Source organism: Megalobrama amblycephala, linkage group LG7 (assembly GCF_018812025.1).
Source record: "Megalobrama amblycephala isolate DHTTF-2021 linkage group LG7, ASM1881202v1, whole genome shotgun sequence".
NCBI lineage: Eukaryota > Metazoa > Chordata > Actinopteri > Cypriniformes > Xenocyprididae > Megalobrama > Megalobrama amblycephala.
The window spans coordinates 23101508-23122623 of record NC_063050.1 but is presented as its reverse complement, the minus strand read 5'-3'; the positions used below and the strand labels follow the sequence as shown (position 1 = coordinate 23122623).

General features: G+C 38.8%; 2 protein-coding genes across 2 annotated transcripts; one reads left to right on the top strand and one right to left on the bottom strand.

Moving 5' to 3' along the window:
• Nucleotides 1-9855: 9855 nt before the first annotated feature.
• On the top strand, nt 9856-12313 carry LOC125272064. Its single transcript, XM_048196633.1, has 6 exons — nt 9856-10239; nt 10864-10921; nt 11048-11208; nt 11367-11526; nt 11693-11788; nt 12029-12313. Exons 3-6 carry the CDS (start codon nt 11048-11050, stop codon nt 12248-12250), a joined length of 639 nt encoding a protein of 212 aa, XP_048052590.1. The 5' UTR covers nt 9856-10239; nt 10864-10921; the 3' UTR covers nt 12251-12313.
• Nucleotides 12314-16365: 4052 nt separating this feature from the next.
• Nucleotides 16366-18784, bottom strand: LOC125272063 (GTPase IMAP family member 9-like). The gene is made up of 3 exons (XM_048196631.1): nt 18690-18784; nt 17638-17670; nt 16366-17550 (listed from the first exon to the last, which is right to left on the bottom strand). Exons 1-3 carry the CDS (start codon nt 18721-18723, stop codon nt 16895-16897), a joined length of 723 nt encoding a protein of 240 aa, XP_048052588.1. The 5' UTR covers nt 18724-18784; the 3' UTR covers nt 16366-16894.
• Between the last annotated feature and the right edge of the window lie 2332 nt (nt 18785-21116).

Below are 21116 nucleotides of genomic sequence, written 5' to 3'. Positions count from 1 at the left end.
TATATATCCAGGTTTCAGGTTGTGAAAAGATATTTCACTCTGTCCCTGCGTTGCATTCGGAAGGGCTCATCCCTATGGCCTAATTCCTTCAAAGGGTTTACCCTCCAGAGTGAGAGCTTCGAAGGGATGAAGGGTGTAGGGGTAAAAAAAACCTCTTCTTTTGGAACGCACTTCTGCGTCATCTTAACGAGACAATCAAGGAGGATAGATTGTACAAACTGTGCTTTTTGTTTAATGTTAGTTAATTTATTTATTTATTTTTGGTTTATCACACCATATTGTATATTGTGTCGTTTTGAAAAATTTGAATGGACTGATAAAGGGAGCTGTAAAGTATTTTTATTGAAGTACAATGTCGTTTTGACCATAATAATGTACTAAATCTAACTTGTATAAATATTGTAGTAGTATAGAAAAATACTATACATACATTTATAGGTAAAATCGAACTCCTAACCTCCTGTACCCATTCTGTGACGACAAACAACTTCCCTGTCTGTGCAAAGGATCATGGGGGCCCAAAGTGTCCATCAGTTGAACCCCTTCAAAATCCTTAATTCCGAAGGGCCCTTTGAAGAGGCCAGTTTTGAGCACTTCGGTTTGGAATGGCCCTTCAGTATGGCGGCCATGATTGTTTTCACTTCGAAGTGCCCTTCGGAGGGCGACATATCCTGTTTGGAACGTACCGTGAGTCTTGTTAAAGGTGCAATATGTATTTTTTTGTTTGCTAGAGGTCACCTATTCAAAACAAAGGCGTAGCTTGATGACGGTGAGTTTGAGCGAGGAATCTTGGGAAATGTGGTCTTCACCTCACAGCCATTGGAAAAGAATAGGGATAGGACTCGGGAAGAAATCATGATCATGGATGCGATTATTAACCTTACTGTAGTATGAAGCAGAACAGGAGCGAGTGTTGTGGAGCTGAACGAGGAGCTGGAGCGATTGATCAACACACGCCTCACGAGCAGCAGAACTTTTATTATCAGTCAAGAGTAGGGCTGGGTATCGTTCAAAAATTTTCGATACCGAGACGATACCGATACCTTGACTTCGATACCGATACCTGAACGATACCTTTTTCGATACCAATTTTATAAAATCTGTTTTAACAATATTACATTACCTCAAAAAAATCTTTGGTTTTATATTTTAACTTTGTTGACTTTTTTCAGACTCAAAGACTCATCTCCTGAGCCACTGCAGGGAATAAAAAAGCACAAATGAACAAAATTTACCCAACACAATAAATCAGTGCAAATAGTTTTAACAAAGTTTAGTTTTCAATGCAAAAATTCAGTATGCGAGGCTCTTTTTAAATCACTCAGCAATTGTTGTTCTTCTTCAAAAAATGTATTATTATTAACAAGATCAAAGCGGAAGAGTGACGCACGTTCGTTGCATCTTACCGTGAAATGAGAGTTCTGTGTCTTTATTAAAATCAACACATTAATGATTCATCTCTCATCCACCCGCCATTAATTGGAATGTTATTTTTTTTATTACTTGGCCCGACCCACGGATTATCCGCAGTATGGCAGTATCAGGAGGATGCTGATACCCCTTTTCCAGCAGAATTGTTCGCGTTCTGGAGCCAGAGCATGTGCTCGTGCAGGCGAACTAGAGGCCGTCGCGAACCGGTCGCGTGTTTCCATAGACTTGAGGAATGAACGCTAAAGCTGCTGTGTGTTGTAGCTACTTGTACCTGTCCAGAACTAGTCTAAAAACATTGCGCGTTCCGCTGTTTCTGCAGGCAGCGCGACACTTCTGTTTTCTGTTCACAGTATCTGTAGTGAACCGGCTGCTCGCATAAACAGCCGTTTCTCACCCGTCCATTCGGAGATAAACTGAAAACGAAACCGTTGATTCACTCGCCCTCTCGCACATAGGGTCTCTCTCGCGTGCATAGTTATAGATATAAATATAAATAACAATGTAGCGCAACGTTACTTGCTCATCAACGAGACAGCGAAAGCATTTCTCCGCCCCCTCTCCCCGGCTCCATTCTGAGGTACCGAAATTTGGTACCGAATGACAAGACACTTTTCGATACTCGGTAGTATCGAGGCAATTCGATCGGTACCTAAAAAGTATCGAGTTCGGTACCCAGCCCTAGTCAAGAGTATGAGGTAACGCAGCTCTGTTTATCATATTAGATACATTTGAGAGTGTTGAAAATGATGTTATAATTGTATGAAAGTTGTTAAGGTGTGGATCTTAATATAGGTGGCAACCGCTACAGATCGTCAAGGCAGAACAATAAATCACTTGGTCCATGTCCACAAAAAGGATTCTTTACTGTTGTCTTTATTCATACATCAGTATGAGTGTGTGTGGTTCTATAAATGAACAATAATAACAATAATGAATATATATAATATACAATTATGAGGCAGAAACAATAATAACAATAGCAATGATATATAGCATACAGATTTGGACATAGTTAGAAGCCCAGCAGGTGTATATTTCCTCAGATTATACACATATTCACTTTAAATTAACAATCAAATAAAGCAGAAATAAAAATCTCCACATCATATTTAAACAGCTGCATTCAAAGTCTGTTATTCAGCGTGTCTTATGCTGAAATGAATGCGTGATTGAAGTTACGTGCGCATTGACAACTTCAAAGGGATTAGCGAACATTTAGTCTTGCAATATAACGTAGAACTAACTAGATCTAACAACAGATACATAATAGGGTATTTAACTACTTACTTTTAAGATGTACGCACACAGTATGAACAAAAATCAGCAAGAAATCGGACCAGATCAGCACGATCAAATGACGCAGTTTCAATACAAGTCTGGACACGAACAGTCTTTGATTGACATTCAGTTCTGCTGATTTAAACCAATGAAATTACAGAATACTAGTCAGGTGATTCAAAGATAATACGTGCATCCTGCAGTGCACTATAATAAATATCCAGCGGAGGGCGCTAACGTCATTATTAAAGCTTGGCCTTTTGTACAGCCGCCCCCAAATTTGTTTATCAAATTTGTAAATAAAGAAAAGGCACATTAGTCTTTGTTGGTGTCATCATGTAGGGCAGGTAGTTTAATCAGACGAGCTACAGGTCTTGTGTAACTTTTATCTTTGACATTAACTACAGCTGTACGAACTCGCCCATCTTGTCCAGGAATGACTTTGGCTACAGTACCTATTTGCCATAAGGCTCTTGGTGCTTGTTGGTCCACAATCATCACGACTTCACCAGTTTGAAGGTTTCCAGATTCTTTTTGCCATTTTTGTCGTTGTTGCAGGTTTGGAAGGTAGTGTTGTATGAAACATTTCCAGAAGTTTTCAATTAGAATCTGGCTGTGACGCCATCTCTTACGGCTGAGCATTTCTGATTCTGGGTAAACAACTTGTGGTAATGCAGAAGTTGGACGTCCCATGAGGAGGGAATTAGGTGTCACAGGGTCTATGTCTGCAATGTCTGAAGAAACATATCCCAATGGCTTGGAATTTAATATACCCTCTACTTCCACAAGTACCGTGATCAGTACTTCCTCTGGCACGGACTGAGAACCAAGAGAGGTGCGCAGTGCTGTCTTGATAGACCTAACCTCTCTCTCCCACGATCCTCCAAAATGCGGTGCATTTGGTGGGTTCAGACGGAAATTAATCTGCTGAGAAGCCAGATGCTCTTTCAAAGTTGGGTGAAGTGTATTGAAGGCATTCTGAAGTTCTGTGTTACCTCCCTTGAAGTTTGTTCCGTGATCGGAAAGCACTTCATATGGTTTCCCTCTGCGAGCTATGAACCTTCTTAATGACATAAGAAAGGAGTCTGTGTCAATGCTCGACAGAAGTTCAATATGAACCGCTTTGGTAGTAAGGCACTTGTACAGTATTCCCCAGCGTTTTTCACATCTGCGTCCAAACTTAACCTGAAAGGGCCCGAAACAATCAATGCCTGTTGAATAGAAAGCTGGACGAAACAGTCTAAGATTGGACTGAGGAAGATCTGCCATCATGGGAATTTCTGGCTTCCCTCGCCATTTCTTACATTCAAAGCAGCCACGCTGGTGTTTTTTCACTGCCTCTCTGCCTCTTATGATCCAATATTTCCGTCTCAGTTCTGCGAACACACGCTCGGGTCCTGGATGTAGCAGGAGGTTATCGTAATGTTGAATCAGAAGCTTTACGAGAGGGTGAGTAGGGTCTAAGACAATGGGGTGGACTGCGTTTGAGTCCAAATGGTTACATCTGCGTAGGCGTCCACCAACTCTGACTAATTTGGCTTCATGATCATACTCTGGGGCAAGAGTTAGAAGACGACTAGAATGAGATACAGGTTTATCTGACTGGAGCAGGGCTGTTTCTTCTGGGAAACTTTCAATTTGAGCTTGTCTCAGAAGTTCCTTTTCAGCTTGTGAATAGTCGTCAGCAGAGAGTTCACTTCCATCCGCCGCCCCATGAAGGGAAATAGCAGTAGCTTTAATCAGATCTTGAAGCGAATTATATTGAGAGATATCTGGGATGCCAGTTTGACTGGAGGATAATGCTCCACAGAAAGTAGAACTGCGGTGCTCTTGAATGTCGTCGCATACAACATCAAGTGGTTGTTTAGGCCAACTACTAACTGGCTGAGTTAAGAACTGTGGACCCTGACTCCATCGTCTTTGCTCTAAGAGTTTAAAGAGAGCGAGTCCTCTGGTAATGTCGTCGGCTGGGTTCAACTCTGAATTGATATAATGCCAGGACTTTGGGTCTGTAAGGTCTTGTATCTCAGCCACACGTGTTCCGACAAATACCTTGTAGTTGCAGGAGTCTGATTGGAGCCAAGTCAATACAGTTGTGGAGTCAGTCCAGTATAGTTCTTGATCAATCTTGATGGTCAGTTCTTTTCTCAAAGTGGCAGCCAGCTGAGCGCCAGTCAGGGCAGCACAGAGTTCGAGTCGTGGGATAGATTGTTGTCGTTTAGGTGCCACTCTCGATCTGGCAGCAACAAATGAAACTTGGGTCTCACCATGTTTATCACTTGTACTGATATATGCGACTGATCCATATGCACGTTCCGATGCATCACAGAATACATGGAGAATGCGTCTGCTACCTGATAGGTCGGTATTTGCTTTGGTGTAACATCTTGGGAACGTAACATGTGGTAGTTGCGTCAGCTCACTTTGCCAGGTCAACCAAGCTTGAAGTAGATCTTTGGGAAGATCTGGGTCATCCCATTCACGTTTCTTGTCCCATAAGCGTTGGATGATTATTTTGGCTCTTGTAGTGAATGGAATTAAGAAGCCTAACGGGTCATATTGACTTGCAAGGGTTTTGTAAATGTTTCTCAATGTTGGTACAGAATTTTCAGGTTGTTTGTGTTTGTAACCAAGAACATCTGAAGAGCACTGCCAGCGTAGGCCCAGAGTCATTTCTTGTGGGTCTGCTCCACTTTGAGTGAACCAAAGGTGACTGTTTGCAGATTTCAGGTCATCCGGGAAATGAGCGATGACTGATGGAGTGTTGGTGGCCCACTGCCTCAATTCAAAGCCACCATCTGAAAGGAGTTGCTGCATCTTTGTAACAAGATTCTGCGCTTCATCAGCTGATGGAAAACTTTGCAGCCAGTTGTCAACATAAAAGTTGTGCTCTACTGAGGCATGCACATCCTCTTCTGGTTTGCTGTGGTCATACACGTGTTTCTGCAAAGCAAATGTTGCGCAACAGGGGCTACAGACTGTACCGAAAGGTAATACCTGCCACTCATAAACAGTGGGGGCTTTTCCCTGGTCCAAGTTTCTCCAAAGAAAACGGAGAAAAGGTTTGTCTTCCTGCAGCAGACGCACCTGGTGGAACATTCCTTTTATATCACTGCTGATGGCGACTACATTTTCTCTGAAGCGCAGAAGTACTCCTAAGAGGGTTGGTCCAAGTGTAGGCCCAGGGAGGAGGTGGTCATTTAGGCTTGTCCCTTTGTGCTTAAACGAGCAGTTGAAGACAATTCTGTGCTTTTCATTGTGTTGAACAATGTGATGCGGTATGTACCATGTGTGATGGCTTCTCTCTGTCTCCTCTGATGTCAGCTTTGAGATGTAACCAGCATTTTCAAGTTTCTGCACCTCATTATTGTACACTGATGCAAGATCCGTGTTCTTCAAAAGGCGTTTTTCTGTGTTTCTTAAATGAGCGGTTACTGCTTCTTTAGCTGATTGCAAAGGAGGAAGATTTCTTTTCCAGAGGAGGGGTGTTGCATACCTTTGGATATCTCCGACTGCCAGCCTGATTGTTTTCTCCTCAAGAATTTGCACTGCTTCTGTATCTTGCCTTGATCTTGTGATCAGCTTTTCACTCCGATATGGAAGGATATCCATTTGCCACAATTTCTGTACATTGTTGAACAGTTCTGCTTCTGGAGACAAAGCGGAGGTTAACAGACACTGCTGTGGTGAGAGCTGACTGGCAAGGAACTTTGAGGGGCCCTGCAGAGTCCATCCAAGTCTGGTTTTTACAGCAGCAGGACCACCAGGGGGTCCAAGACGCACTGGTTCTGTGGCTGTGATTAAATGTGGGTAGTCCGAGCCAATAAGTAAGAGTGGTTGAGCCTGCTGCAGTTGGGGGATAGGCAGACCTTGCAGGTGTCTGTATTTCTTCTGGAGCAACTTAACAGGGTAAGTGTGTTTTGCGAGGCTCAGTTCTTTGGCTGTGAAAGCTCTCTCAATGGTGAAGGGTTTGTTCGGCTGAGACACAGAAGCTACGGAGAATGAAACAGCCGCCCCATGAACGACCCGTATGTCTTGTCTCACAGTACGGAGGGCGATATCTTCAGGAAGTCCTTGAAGACCAAGTTGCTGTGCTGCTTCATACAGTAACATTGTCCTCTCTGAACCGTCATCCAGTATAGCATATGTATCAAGTTCCTTCTCACCATTCCTCAAGATCACTCGACTGACTTTCAGAAGAACTTTACTGCTTGCAGTTGGCCTGTCCAGATACAAGGTCTCCACTGCTGAGTTCACAAGACAACTGTTCTCTGCTGAAGATTGTGCTTCATGTTTCACTTTGGCATTGAAGTCGTGCAGTATTTCTAAATGTCTCTTGTCACATTTTTTACATTTGGCTTTAAGAGTACACTGTGAGATCTGGTGATCACGGCCGCACTTAAAGCACTTGTGATTTGACTTCAGCCACGACTCCACTTGATCTTGATTCAGCAGTTTGAAGTTAGTGCACTGGTTGAAGAAATGCTGCATAGTATTGCAAAAGGGACAGTACTTCTTTGGTTTCTCCTTAGCTGCTGTAGCACTTGATGGTTTACTCTGTTCACCACCATGCAAGACATTAGCAAATTGTCGAACTGGCTTAGAATTTCTTTGCTGGTCTCTCTGCGGCTGAGAGTAGGCTCTGCTTGAATGACTAGCATACTGTGACTCATCCTCTTGTATTCTGAGCTCATATTCAAGCCAGTCACTGAGTTCTAGCAGTGTTGGAACTGGTATTTGAATGGGGTTGACAAACCTTCTGAAGTTTGCTTTAAGGTCATGAGGCAGTTTGGCAAGAAGACGTGCAACGTGTGACCCACATTTGAGTTCTGTCCATCCCTTTGCTCCAAGTTGGTCCAGCATTCCAACTAATGCACGTACTTTGAGGGCAAACAGTCTAAAAGATTTAATGTCACCACTCTTGATCTTTGGGCCATCCATCAATTCTGCAATTCTTTGTAGCGCGAGTTGATGTGGTTGACCATAAATTGCAGTTAGGGACCTCATAGTGTTGGTGTATGGGTACCTGCTGTTGACATACGAGTCTGCAATGAGCAAGGCATTCTCTTGTTTCAAATGATCAACCAGTATTTGGTACTTGAAACGTTCTGTAGACTCAGCAGGTAGCAAATTCTCCAATGCAATTTTGAGTCGAGCAAACTCTCTAGGATCCTCACTGCAAAAATGAGGAATTGTGGGGATGGGACCTCTGTAGGAGGGCTCTGCATGAGGATATGGAGAAGGAGGAGGACGGACTGGGTGGTATGGCTGATATGTCTCAGGCTGAGCATAATCTGCATACTGTCGTGGGGTCAATAGTCTCGGTTTGTCTGCATGAATAGGAGCTGGATGATCATAGTAGTCTGAGTGTCTCTCATAGCGTGCGTGATGAGTTAATGTATCCCTTGGAGTAAGTCTCTCATCTTGATAGACTGGACTTGTGGCTGAATAACCATGGTAAGTTTGCTGTCCATGTGGTTCAGTGGAAGGGATATATCGGACAGGTCTGCGGTTTAGACTATGATCTGTAAAAGTCCCATAAGTAGCTGCTATCTCTTGGCTGTAGGCTTGGGGCATAAACTGAACAGCTGCATGAGGATATGGAGAAGGAGGAGGACGTTCTTGATGAGCTAGCTTAGCATGGGCTTGAGTTAGTTCATAAGGAGAGAAAGGATGACTTGAAGTTGGCCGATTTGCAGAGCTTGGTAGTCTCAGTTCTCCTATGTTGTCAGTGAGATGGTCAATCTCTTTGTGACTGACTGAGTGAGAATGCAGAGGGTATCCTCGTGAATCTTCAGACAGTGCCCTCATGGGCTGAGGAAGATCGTCATGATCTCTAGACAGAACTGGCCTGCCCTCAATGGCTGCTGTATCTGGACTTGAGGAAAGAACTCTCTGATCCGTATCCATTACTTGCCTAGGAGAAGTCCGAGTACGTGGCTTTGGCTGCGGCAAACCTTGATATGTCTCCACGAATGAACTCCTTTCACTTGATCCTGTGCTTGTATCTTTTGTTGGTTCTGGTCCGCTTTCAGTATGTTGGAACTCTTTAAATGCAGGCCTTTTACCTTGTTCAGGTCCAGTGGCACCCTTTGTGCACTGTTCATCATCAGAATGAAGTGGCTGATGTGGCACAGTATAATCAACAAAGAAGTCATCCAAGTATCTTGGTGGGATGGCTTGTCGACGTGGTCGAACCACTGGTAGTTCTGGGGTAGCCTGTTTTTCCGTTCTGTACATGGTGATGCTGTAGTAGCTGCCTGATCCGGCTCGAAGGACCAAATTTTGTATGAAAGTTGTTAAGGTGTGGATCTTAATATAGGTGGCAACCGCTACAGATCGTCAAGGCAGAACAATAAATCACTTGGTCCATGTCCACAAAAAGGATTCTTTACTGTTGTCTTTATTCATACATCAGTATGAGTGTGTGTGGTTCTATAAATGAACAATAATAACAATAATGAATATATATAATATACAATTATGAGGCAGAAACAATAATAACAATAGCAATGATATATAGCATACAGATTTGGACATAGTTAGAAGCCCAGCAGGTGTATATTTCCTCAGATTATACACATATTCACTTTAAATTAACAATCAAATAAAGCAGAAATAAAAATCTCCACATCATATTTAAACAGCTGCATTCAAAGTCTGTTATTCAGCGTGTCTTATGCTGAAATGAATGCGTGATTGAAGTTACGTGCGCATTGACAACTTCAAAGGGATTAGCGAACATTTAGTCTTGCAATATAACGTAGAACTAACTAGATCTAACAACAGATACATAATAGGGTATTTAACTACTTACTTTTAAGATGTACGCACACAGTATGAACAAAAATCAGCAAGAAATCGGACCAGATCAGCACGATCAAATGACGCAGTTTCAATACAAGTCTGGACACGAACAGTCTTTGATTGACATTCAGTTCTGCTGATTTAAACCAATGAAATTACAGAATACTAGTCAGGTGATTCAAAGATAATACGTGCATCCTGCAGTGCACTATAATAAATATCCAGCGGAGGGCGCTAACGTCATTATTAAAGCTTGGCCTTTTGTACAATAATGTTACTCTGTGTGTTTGCTCGGCGGCTGCTGTGAGACTCTGTTACACACTGCAGTAAGAGCACTGTAAATTCTAATAGCTTTCCTGACTCACATATACTTAGTTAACTTTACTCAGTAATATAAAATACATACTTCTTACTTGGTTTTGTTGAGTTACAGTCAATTGCAGGCTGAAAATAACAATTTACTTAATTGTTTGAGTGACGCTTACTTGAAACAAGCAAGTAGCAACAAAGGATGCAATGACGTTATTACACCACTGAGAGGCAGCAGTGCATGAAAGCGTGCCTAATGTGCAGAAAAAACGAAGAAGAAGAAGCGGCACTTGCAAGAGCATGCGCGATGTATCTCGGCGCCAATTTTGCAGATATGGAAAGACGTTGACCGGCTGCCTACATTTTTCATCCGGAGCTTTGTTACTTTTTTGCAAGAAGAAGAATAATAATAAGGTAAGTAATCAAGCATGCAACATTTGAGTGAATGTTTTTTTTTTTTTTTTTTTTTTTTACTGTCTGTTGCTAATTTTTGCTGATCTTCTTAATGTGTACCAAATAATTTTGATATTATTCAGTTCTTGAAGAATATGGTTTGACCTGTTTTTTTGCATATAAAATTATCCGTGACCAAAACGGTTCCTGGATTGACTAAAAAATAGTTTTAATTGTCCCAAATACAATATGAATTATGGTTTTCTATTTTACCATTTTCCCTGATGCATTCTCCTCTGTTGGCTTTGGTTTATAAATGATTAACGTTACAAATCTGTTGAAATGGCGACATTTACAGTTATATGTAACCTGCAGCTTATGCAGAGATGACGTTTGTGATTATTTTTGACATGTTTTGTGATTTCACAGTAGTAATCAGTGTTTCCTCTGATTACTTTCAGTAATCAGAGGAAACACTGTTTTAAAATTGTCTGTACTGAAGTCACAAATACATATTTATAGAACTGCGTATTTAAAGGTATATTTTCTTTAATGCTTGTAGAACATGCACATATCAAGGAATGTGTCTTTAATTTTGCAAAGCAGAACCTCCTGTTAATTAAATTTTGTTGTCTTTTTTTGAAGAAGTCCTTCTGGCAGCTGCCTCCTGATTGGTCTTCAACGCACAGGTCTTGATACACTGGTGAGGACTTTTCCTTTTAAGAAATAGTTTGTGACAGTGTTCACTATGCTGCATTTTATATTTTGTTAATATTTTGTTGACTAAACCAACTTAAAATGTATGTCCACTTCAAATAATTTCTTGCAGATGCAGTGGAACTGTAAGCACTGTATTTTTTCTGCAAACAAAAGAGGACTTTTGTTAAAACATGGAGGCTTCACTCGGCAACAGCCAATACCATGTCTTCATATGGATTGCTTGTGCTCTTTCAAGTCTTTTAACGCACAGCACTTTTTACAGAGAGACAAGTAAGTACTTATTCATATTCCTTTTTTGACCATGAGAAACTGCATTCTGTTTAGGTTTGTCTTTAGAATTGGCCTGTAGGCCTGACCATGCATTAACAAATGTCCACACTGTCCCAACCCTCAGTCTTTTTTTTTTTTTTTTTTTGCATGTGTTGTAGGTGTTTGCGGAGTTTTAACAGGATAGTCACCACAGATCTGCAGAGTAACTTTTATGGTTCTGTGGATCACTACACACCACGCTTTGTCACAATCTTCAAGTCCAAGAAAGGGACCGTTGGAGAGAAATTGGATGAGTTTATGCAGCAAATGAATACAGGGGTGAGTTTACTGCAGCCTTAATTTTGTTTATTATTCTGTGACAGAATTAATATAATTAATGACAGAATTTAAATCTTTGGGTGAAGTAATCAAATTTATTTTTACTGTAGCTTTAAAGTTTCATGATCTTGAACTTGATCTCTTTTTTTTTTTCATCTACTTCCAGAAAGAAGCAGATGTGACAGCAATGCACACTCTTGTGCTCCAGGGCTTACCTATCCTGCTTGGTGATGATGCCACTAACTTCTACAACACCTGCAACGTAAGTTCTCATTGTAAAAAATTTTAAAGGGTTACTTCTCCCAAAAATAAGAATTGTCATCAATTGTACTTCTGTGCTCCGAAAGTTGTTTTACCAAAAACTCTACTAGTTACCAAAAAACTTTTGTGTAAGCCAGAAGGGTGATCAGAGAAAATAAATCAGGAAAACTTTAAGGTGACGTAAAACTGTGGATTTTCACATTTCCCTCTTGTAATATTTTTATTGTTTGGTTTTATTCAGGTATGTGATGTTGATGGCTGGCCACAAGTGTCCATTGGGGTGCTGACTGTTATTGATGAAGGAGAACCTCTCATTCCAAATAAACTGTACCTTGACCCAGTGTCTACTGCAATCATTGTGGAGGGAGGTATTGAACTGGATAATCTGCAGAATCTGCCTCAGGCAATTTGCGTCTTGTTTGGTCTGTCTTATGCTTTAAATTTGTCACTTGTCAACTTGTAGGTTCTATCAAGTTTGGTCTCTGAACTGTTATTGATATAAAGATGTTAAGAGTCAAGGTATGGCCTCAGAAAAAACATTTACTTCTATATAGATTTTATATACATTTATTTAGATTGTTGTACTGTAAAAGGTTTTTGTTTTAAACATTTTAAAAACCTAAAGTGACTGAAAAGTTTTTTTTTTTTTTTTTTTTTACCCCAGTGCAAACTTGTGTGTACCATCCTTGTGTCAGTTGTTAAGGACACAAATACAATAAATTTACCTTTGAATTGTATCATTGCCTTAAATTTATTTGTCCAGTTGCAAATGTTATCTTTGTGAACCTATTCTCTATGATTTATAATAGATTATTTTTAGCACTTAAGTTATTTGAGTAACGGTTACTTGTTTTTTTTAAGGCAATCGGTTTGCATGGTTTTAACAAGTAAACTGGATTGCCTTTGAAGTAAAGTAAACTCGGTAATTCCAAGTTGTATGCAGAAAACACCACCTTAGCACAACTTGCATAAATGAGTTAGGAATACTCACAAAGTGTATTTTACTTGAAATGATTTAGTTGTTTAAAATAGTAATTCTGAGTAGTCTATACTAAGACAAGTACATCTAAAGTAAATGATTAAGTATACAATACTCTCTTGTAAGTGTACAATACTAGACGGGCACTTGTTAGTTCTACATACTATTCCTATTTCACCTTACTTGGTTTTTTCAAGGCAATCGGTTTGCATGCTTTTTTTAAGTAAGGTTTACTTATTGGATTTTACAGTGAGAGATCGATTTTACAATATCATATTAAATGTTGGATGGCTTGTGTTGATATTTATGCATGCAATTAATTTTAAAACGTCTTGTATGGTGGAGAAAATGCTGTAGTACTGTTATAAAAAATAAAGCTGCATCTGATTATGCTATGTTAGCTACTTCACAAAATAGTGTTTTTCTCGTCTATTAAAACATGTAATATATGGTGAACATGGTTTCTACAAAATAAAACCGGAAACCGAGGGTAATGTGAGTATGACAGGTGACTCCTCACACGTCCCGGTGTTTTGGTTAAAATAGCAGATTTCTCATGATTTTTCAAATAGTTGGAAACATTTGGAATATTTTAAGTACTGAAGTGAACAAAATATACAACACTGGCCTAGTGGTTTTTTGTTTTTTGGCAAAATCTTACATATTGCAACTTTAAACTGAATAAAATTTAAAATTACCAAGTAAAATGGTATCTTTTTACAGTTTTTTTACAGACGCTAGGACACATTTCTCAATACTTAGGTCACTTTTGCAAAACTCTTCACACAGTGAGCACAACAGAAGTCTATGTGGGCTAAACTGAGGATCAGTTATCATTGCTTTGGCACAAAATGCATTCAATGCCTACATCTCTCAAATTTCATGAATTCTTTTCTCACTCAGACACAACAACTGCCAAAACTCTTTGTACACACAGGCCAATTTGCACATGCTTACATACTGTTTTCAAAACTGTTAAACTTATGTTCAAAACAATAACATCATACAAAACTGAATAAGACAGCAATTTGCTACATTCCTACAGTAATATTTTAATAAAATATATTTTAAATCTTAAAATTAAATGCTATAAAAACAATTGAATTGTATCTGTATCAGTGGATGGTGTGTACACAAATTCTTGTATTTTGGAATTATACAAAAATAAATAAACGACATAAAAAATTGACAAATTCTGCATCATGTCTGATTCATTCCAGTAACATATATTGCAGTGAATTATAAACAGAGTTATGTCCTTGTTTTACACAAGAAAACATTGTATAATGCTACATGTTGTTAGTGTTTTTCAGGTCATTGTTTTGTGGGTGACAAAGTGTGTTTGTCGGCTGTCAACCTTTGCTAGTGTTCTGAAAGATTGAGTTGATTTGAGACCTGAATACAGTGTTTTGGTAGTTGTAGTGCATTTTGAATGTGAAATGAACTGCTTTGCCAAGCTGAAAGTTGGTTAGGAGAACTGTGTGAAGAGTTTTGCAAAAGTGACCTAAGTATTGAGAAATGTGTCCTAGCGTCTGTAAAAAACTGTAATAACAACAAAAAAAGGAATTACATAACAACACCAAGAAGTCTTCACCACAATGTTTGCCCCTGTTCTGTTACATGTTCCTCAATATATAGCATCATGCAGAGGTTATACATGATCGTACTTCCTCCATGCAGGCACCTCCTTATTTGGTACATAATAATAAAAATAAAAGTAAGCTATTGCAAGTACAAACACATACGCCCCTTTAGTTTCCTGTTAAACATTAGACTATAGCAAGTTCAAGCTGCAAAGCATAAGATATGTCTTCTCGCTGGCGATAAACATTTGTGGTTTTTTACACCTCTTCATTTGAAGCAAGAGATATATATATACTGGCATTGCAGGTGCAACTCGTAAGTTTGCTAAAAGTAACCTTTATTCCAGTGAACTTCTGACTTCTTTGATCTACAACAAACACACACATCTGCTGGCTGTTGGCCCTTTTTTTCCCAACAGCCAGTGGATGTGTGTGTTTATTGTAGATCAAAGAAGTCAGTTGTAGATCAACAGGAAGTCAGTTAAACCCTTGTCAGCCAGCAAGGTTGAATTTCTCTGCTCAGAAATTTAACCCTCTTTGTGACGTCATCAACATCAGACACAAAAGCATTTAAAAATAAGATTATTTATTTATTTAAGATTATTTAGCAAAATCAATTTCAGATTAAAAGGGTGGTTCACTTTTTTAACTTTAGTTAGTCTGTAATGTTGCTGCTTGAGCATAAACAGTATTTGCAAAGTTACTGTGCTGAAAGTTCAAACTGAGATATTGTCTTTAAAGTTAAGGCAGTTTAATGCCTACAAAAACAACCGGTTTGGACTACAAGAAGCTTCTTCCCGGGTTGGTGACATTGCAATTAAACCTGCAATTAAAGGTGTGTTCACGCAGCCTCGTAATTCCTGTAGTTACGAGACTCTAGCTTGTAAAAAGCGTTCACGTCCACGTAGAGATCGTAATTACAGTTTGTAAGCTGGGAGTTTTCTGAAAGCTCCCATGTATACCACCTGACCACTGTAGATTCATAGGCGTTGATAGTGGTGCCATAGAAACGCATAATCCCCAGTCCAAGGACGTGAACAGCTCCGAATGTAACGTCACATGTTGTCAACTCAAGATTCCAGTAAATATGAGGTGGCGTGAATGCAGCATAACATAAACCCTGCCCATGGGAACACGCAACAAAGTGGGCGAGGCCATATGCGTGCATTATGGAAGTGGAAGAGTTGTTTACACTCTATGATACTAAAAAGAACCTTTAGTGCCATGGAAAAACTACCAGGGATAAAAAAAAAAGCCTTCATGGAACTGTCAATGCCAAAAAAGAACCTTTTTGGCATTGGACAACTAAACACTGAAAGCATAGCTAATACTAATACAAACCAGGCTAATTAATGAGACACAGCTGAACAAAATAACTATTCATATCAGTAACCATAGTAACTTAAGACTGGAGGAAACTAGGGCTGCGTTCCACTCCAGTTTTAGACACGCACTCGCAAACTTCCCTAAACACTTCCCCTTGGGGGAATCCCTGCCGCCATTTTGAAGTGCATTCCACTTCGTGAAGTGGATGAGGAAAGTTTATATGGACAGACCCTCTACTTTATATGTACACTTCAGGCAGCTCCATAACCCACAATGCAACGCGATCGTGACATCACCGCATGTCGAGTTTAATTTACCCCCATCACAAACAATTCTATGATATATTAATTATTTTTAAAAAGCATTTAAAACACATATATACATATAGAATGATGTATTAAACAATTTTGTAAGGGAAAAAATAAATAATAAATCAGCTCCATTGCGGATTCCAAGTGATCAAGGGCTTAGGACGTTCCAGTTCAGCCCATACAAAGGTTCTGCCAGAAGTGGGCACTCGTGCAACGTAAGCAATGACGTACATCCGAGTCAACGAGACTGAGGGAAGTTAGCGAGGGAAGGGCACTTAAAAAACGAACTGGAACGCAGCCTAGAACAAAGGAAAAGGGAAACTGGACAGAAACAAACTAAATGTCCATGACAATGAATCTAAAAGGCCAAGACAACTGATTTCTGTAACAGTTTTTTTTATTCTTTTTTTGGTTTTGTTAAATTTTTTTAGGCTTTTACAAAAAATGTTTTCTGTGGGTCTGTTGGTAAAATGGGTTTCAGTGATGAGTTTTAGAGAGTACTTAACAGGATATGTTTATATTATACTGATTATACTCCAAACAGTCCAGTGTTGTGGATCAACCAAAAAACTTCTCCATTTACATTACTACAAATGGTATATGATGTAAATGTACATCAATTTATGCACTCAAACTCATTACCTCGCTGTTCCTTGTTCCATGTTTGTTCTACTGTATACCATGCCAGAACTGGTGGAGGTGCATTTAAACAGTCTTGTTATTGGTCTTTCTGCAGTGCAATTTTAACTTATTAATGATCCCCATTAACTCACTGTCACTGACACAGATCAGTTCTGCCTCCTGTCTGACTACACATTGCCTCATATTAACACTGAAACTCCATCCTTTCATAGATTCTTCTCTCATCCAGTGCTTGCAACTCTTTGATCTTCTCTTATTAGATTTTGCTAGAGTCCTGATAGAGCCCCATTGACTTCCATAGTCGGGGGAAAATACTCAGTGGGGACCAGGTATGTTTTGGCATTCTGTTTTGGCATTCTGCCTCCATTAGCAGTGACCACATCATCTACCAGCTTCAACATTTGATTAACCTGATCACGGTTCTCCATGTCTTTATTATTGAAGTCGTGATATCTTCCCCCACAGCGATTCAGGATTTCTTTCAGATCCTCGCCGGCTTCAACAACATACTGCGCAATAGAGCAGGTCAGTTCATCACCGTGAGTGAAGAGGACAATTGTGTGTTTAATTGCTTCTTCTCCGAATACAGCTCTGATCTTCTCAATAGACATTATATCCTCTTTCGTAACTTGACCCAGTTTAATAACCAGGAGGATGGCGTGAGGTCCAGGTGCGGCCATTTCCACACACTTACTGATCCTCTGTTTCATAAGATCCTCGGAAGCATCTGTGTCAAACAGACCTTGAGTATCTACCACTGTAATTTCTCTTCCAGACACTTTTTCTGTCTCTTTCCAGCACCCTGTAGTAGCTGATGAAGCACTACTGGTGACTCCGAAGACTCTCCTGCCCAGGATTGTGTTTCCAGAGGAGCTTTTACCTGCTCCAGTCCTTCCAACCAAAACCACTCTTCTCAAGGACACTGAAAATACAGAGAAGGATCTCATTCTCATTTGTGAAGTAAATTAAGCAAACAGACTTGTATATTATGACATACATGTATACTCACAATTAGGAGGTTCTAATTCAAAGCTCCTTCTACCTATAAAAAGAACGAAAGAGTAGACAATCAGTCACTTTTTATTTTTTATTTTGTAAATAAAAAAATATTTGTTTTATATTTAAGTTAGGCTAGTTTAAATTTGGCTTTGTAGTATGGGATTCAGCAACCTTGATTAAATTACCTGCTCATTGAATGGCTATTTAATTAGCAGGCTAAAACAGAATTAGGACCGTGAATATTTCTGAAGCAATTTTTTTTTTTTTTTCTCATGTTTAGACTTTGAATAACAGATCTCCAATTGACCCAAATGAACCAACCACATGTTAACAGAGTTTGCACATCATTTTTCCTCGAAGCCAAACACAACACCTACAGATACAGCAGATTAAACTGTAAGGTCTCAGTCAAACTGGTTTAACTTGTCTTGATAGGCTATGCATTAAGCTCAGGACTCGAGGTGACAAAATTCATGTGTGAAAATTATGCTCCCAAACATTCTTTCACAATCAGAGTCCTGGCTTTGTCATTCTGGACTTTTCTGAAGTACATAAAAAGTAGACTGAAAGTATTGGCTACTTTCTAGATTAAAGATGTAATCACACTTAAAAAAAAATTAAAGATTTTTTTAAAGAAAATAGTATAACTACAGCAAGCAGTTTGGGTAAATTGATGGATGAATGAATACTTCTTGATTAAAATTATGTTAGTTCCAGGACATTTAACCCTCGAGTTAAATTTTTCCACGAGATTGACAGTACTTTGTTATTCCTGCTAACTAAGCAATCGAAAATTCTTTTGACTTATTAAAAGTCCATTGCAAGCCCTTATAGCTTTATTAAAACGAAATAACTGACAATACGAAAGTGAGTAAACGATGAAAAAAAAAGATCAAATGAAGGCTTTTTTTTAGATTCAGAGGTAGCACTTGCTTTACAAGTGCAAAACGAAAGTAAAACCGCAATAGCTTTAAAAACGAACATATGCTAATGTGCTAAGTTACACAATCATTACGATTACATTTATTTTGGATTAAATGATTAACAAAGGCAGAAAGTTACCAGTTGTCCTTGCTCTGTCGCTTGTGGACGTCATGATTGAGGGTTTAGAACAGATCCGCGCAGCTCTCTCCACGCTTCTCGCACGCGCAGGTAATGGCGAATCTGATCTCTCAGTGCTGCCAACTTGTCTAAAAAAGATAATTTTATATTACGCCTATGCGTCATATGGAATAAAATATAGGCGCAAGCTTAATATGCAATTTTTTATTTGTAATTTAATGCACAAGTAAATTTCACTGTGGACTTGCACTAGAAAATATGCGTTATTTTTTCGTTAATTTGTAAAGTATAAACGAAAATGAAACCATATTTAATATAGGCTATGCATAAAATAGCCTAACAAATTTTACATTCTGGCATTTATGTATGTTGACTTCTGCCCTTTTTCACATTCTTGCACATGGGGATTCAAAAGAGAACAGTACAGAACTATGGTAGCTATATGACATTGTAATTACATCAGATTGTACCATTAGTTTATTTAATCTGTCTGCTGCTGGCAACAACACTTCAGGTTGCATTGAGATTAGAGATGATGTGAAGTGAACAATGTAATTATTGCTAAAAAAAAAAATTACTCATCAAAATCCATGTTAAATGTATTACTATACTATTAAAATAGGTGAAAATCTAGCCGAGGAGAAGAAAGGGAGTGATGAGAATATGAGGAATTTAGAGGGCCAAAGCAGAAGAGGCGAGGAAGAGGGTCGTGGAGACTGTAAAATTGTATATATTGGTAAACGTTGTTTCACTCATCATTGCACGAACGTGAACTAACGAGCTGTTACAGCCCGCTGTGAATGGCCGAAGCGGAGAAAGTAACAAGAGGGTGAGCCAGACCAACATAAGGCTTGGTGAAGAGGGAGAGGACTGGAGAAACAACAAACGTAGAAGGAGTGGGAATGACACTATTGAGTTTTTGAGGGACAGATGCCAGACTGAGAGGGTTCTAAGGGAAAAGGAATAGGAATTGGAAAAAAATACAGGTTGAAGAGCATGCAAAGGCAGCACAACAGGAACAAAGGCAGATGAGTGAAATGATGCAACTTATGCAACAACAGTAACAGCAAATATAGGCAATGCAGACTATGTTACTTCAGAAACAGCAATGGCAAGTGTTACTTAGCCTCATATGAAATTATGTCAAATAAATAGTGATTCTTTTATTCTTTTACAGTGTTTTGATATTTAAAATAATTAATTTCTTTGATTTCATTCATAAAAAAAATTAAATGTATAAATACTGTCCTGTTAATAATTAAAATATAAAATCTTTTAACATAAATAAGCACATTTTTAAGAACATTTTGTGTTAGTATACTATATGTATATATTGTGTGTGTTTATAATAAAATAATAAAAATCAAAAATACTGAGCACTTTTTATGAAGTATTGAATCAAAATTAACTCTCACATATTTATAGTAGGCTAAATGTATCCACTAACCAATAAAGATAATTAAATGGAGAGAATTTAGTCCAAGAAACACAACAGTATAAATTATTTATGTTGAGTTCATTTTACATTAATATAGCGATAAAAGTTGTAGAGAACATGTTAAAGACTGAGTTATGTTTCAAGTTAAATACTGCATTCAGTACAAGGTTGGTGCAACAGATTTCTGAATTTCTAGAATTTTGTTTAAATTTTACTTTAGCTGCTCGTTTAATCTGACAATTTCAAATAACTATTACTCTTATATGGTGTTTCCAATTAAAAATTAATCATTGGTTATGTATTAATTTAGATATTTGTTTATTCTGGGTATCCCATACTTTTAATTATTTGTTCATTACGGACCCATATCACTTAGAGTCACACGCCCCGGGTTTGCATGGATCTCACGACACAAATTCATCAGTTTCTGATTCTTAGTCAGAGGGTGCAGAGTTTACTAATGCATGACTCAAACCACCACATGCTTGTTCCTACAAAAACAGTTTTCTTAGTCACATTACCGCAACTTGCTAAGCCAGCGAAGACAGAAATCAAAAACTTACTCGTTGAACCTTAAGTTTGAATCTATCCTGATGCAGATTTGCAGAAATATGGACTCCAATAATCTACTGGTCATAATGATTTCAGAAGAATCCAGAGTAAATCAAATATAACATTTTATTTGTCAAGTAAAAATGTATCATGCCAATTACATAGTTAGACAATTAGAAGCCAATTCTGAAATAATAAATGCACAACATCAATTGAAATGCACATGCACACAGTGGTGGGTTAGTGTTTTTAAGACACTTCCCATCACTGCATGGGGGTTCCTGGCTACAGAAGATCCCACATGACTGCTTTTCACTTTACCTAAAGCCCAAGATACACTGCACGATTTTAGCAATCCTATAAGATCATTACTTCACACTGTGCGACATGGATCTATTAAACTTGGGTACGACAAGCATGTAGACTGTATGATGATG

Excerpts from the sequence above, each read along its gene's own strand:
- LOC125272064 (XM_048196633.1), top strand. The coding sequence starts at position 11,048 with ATGCAGTGGAACTGTAAGCACTGTATTTTTTCTGCAAACAAAAGAGGA. Across the intron at positions 11,209-11,366 it reads CACTTTTTACAGAGAGACAA|GTGTTTGCGGAGTTTTAACA; the intron begins GTAAGTACTTAT and ends CATGTGTTGTAG. Across the intron at positions 11,527-11,692 it reads TGCAGCAAATGAATACAGGG|AAAGAAGCAGATGTGACAGC; the intron begins GTGAGTTTACTG and ends ATCTACTTCCAG.
- LOC125272063 (XM_048196631.1), bottom strand. The coding sequence starts at position 18,723 with ATGACGTCCACAAGCGACAGAGCAAGGACAACTG. Across the intron at positions 17,671-18,689 it reads CGACAGAGCAAGGACAACTG|GTAGAAGGAGCTTTGAATTA; the intron begins GTAACTTTCTGC and ends TTCTTTTTATAG. Across the intron at positions 17,551-17,637 it reads TGAATTAGAACCTCCTAATT|TGTCCTTGAGAAGAGTGGTT; the intron begins GTGAGTATACAT and ends CTGTATTTTCAG.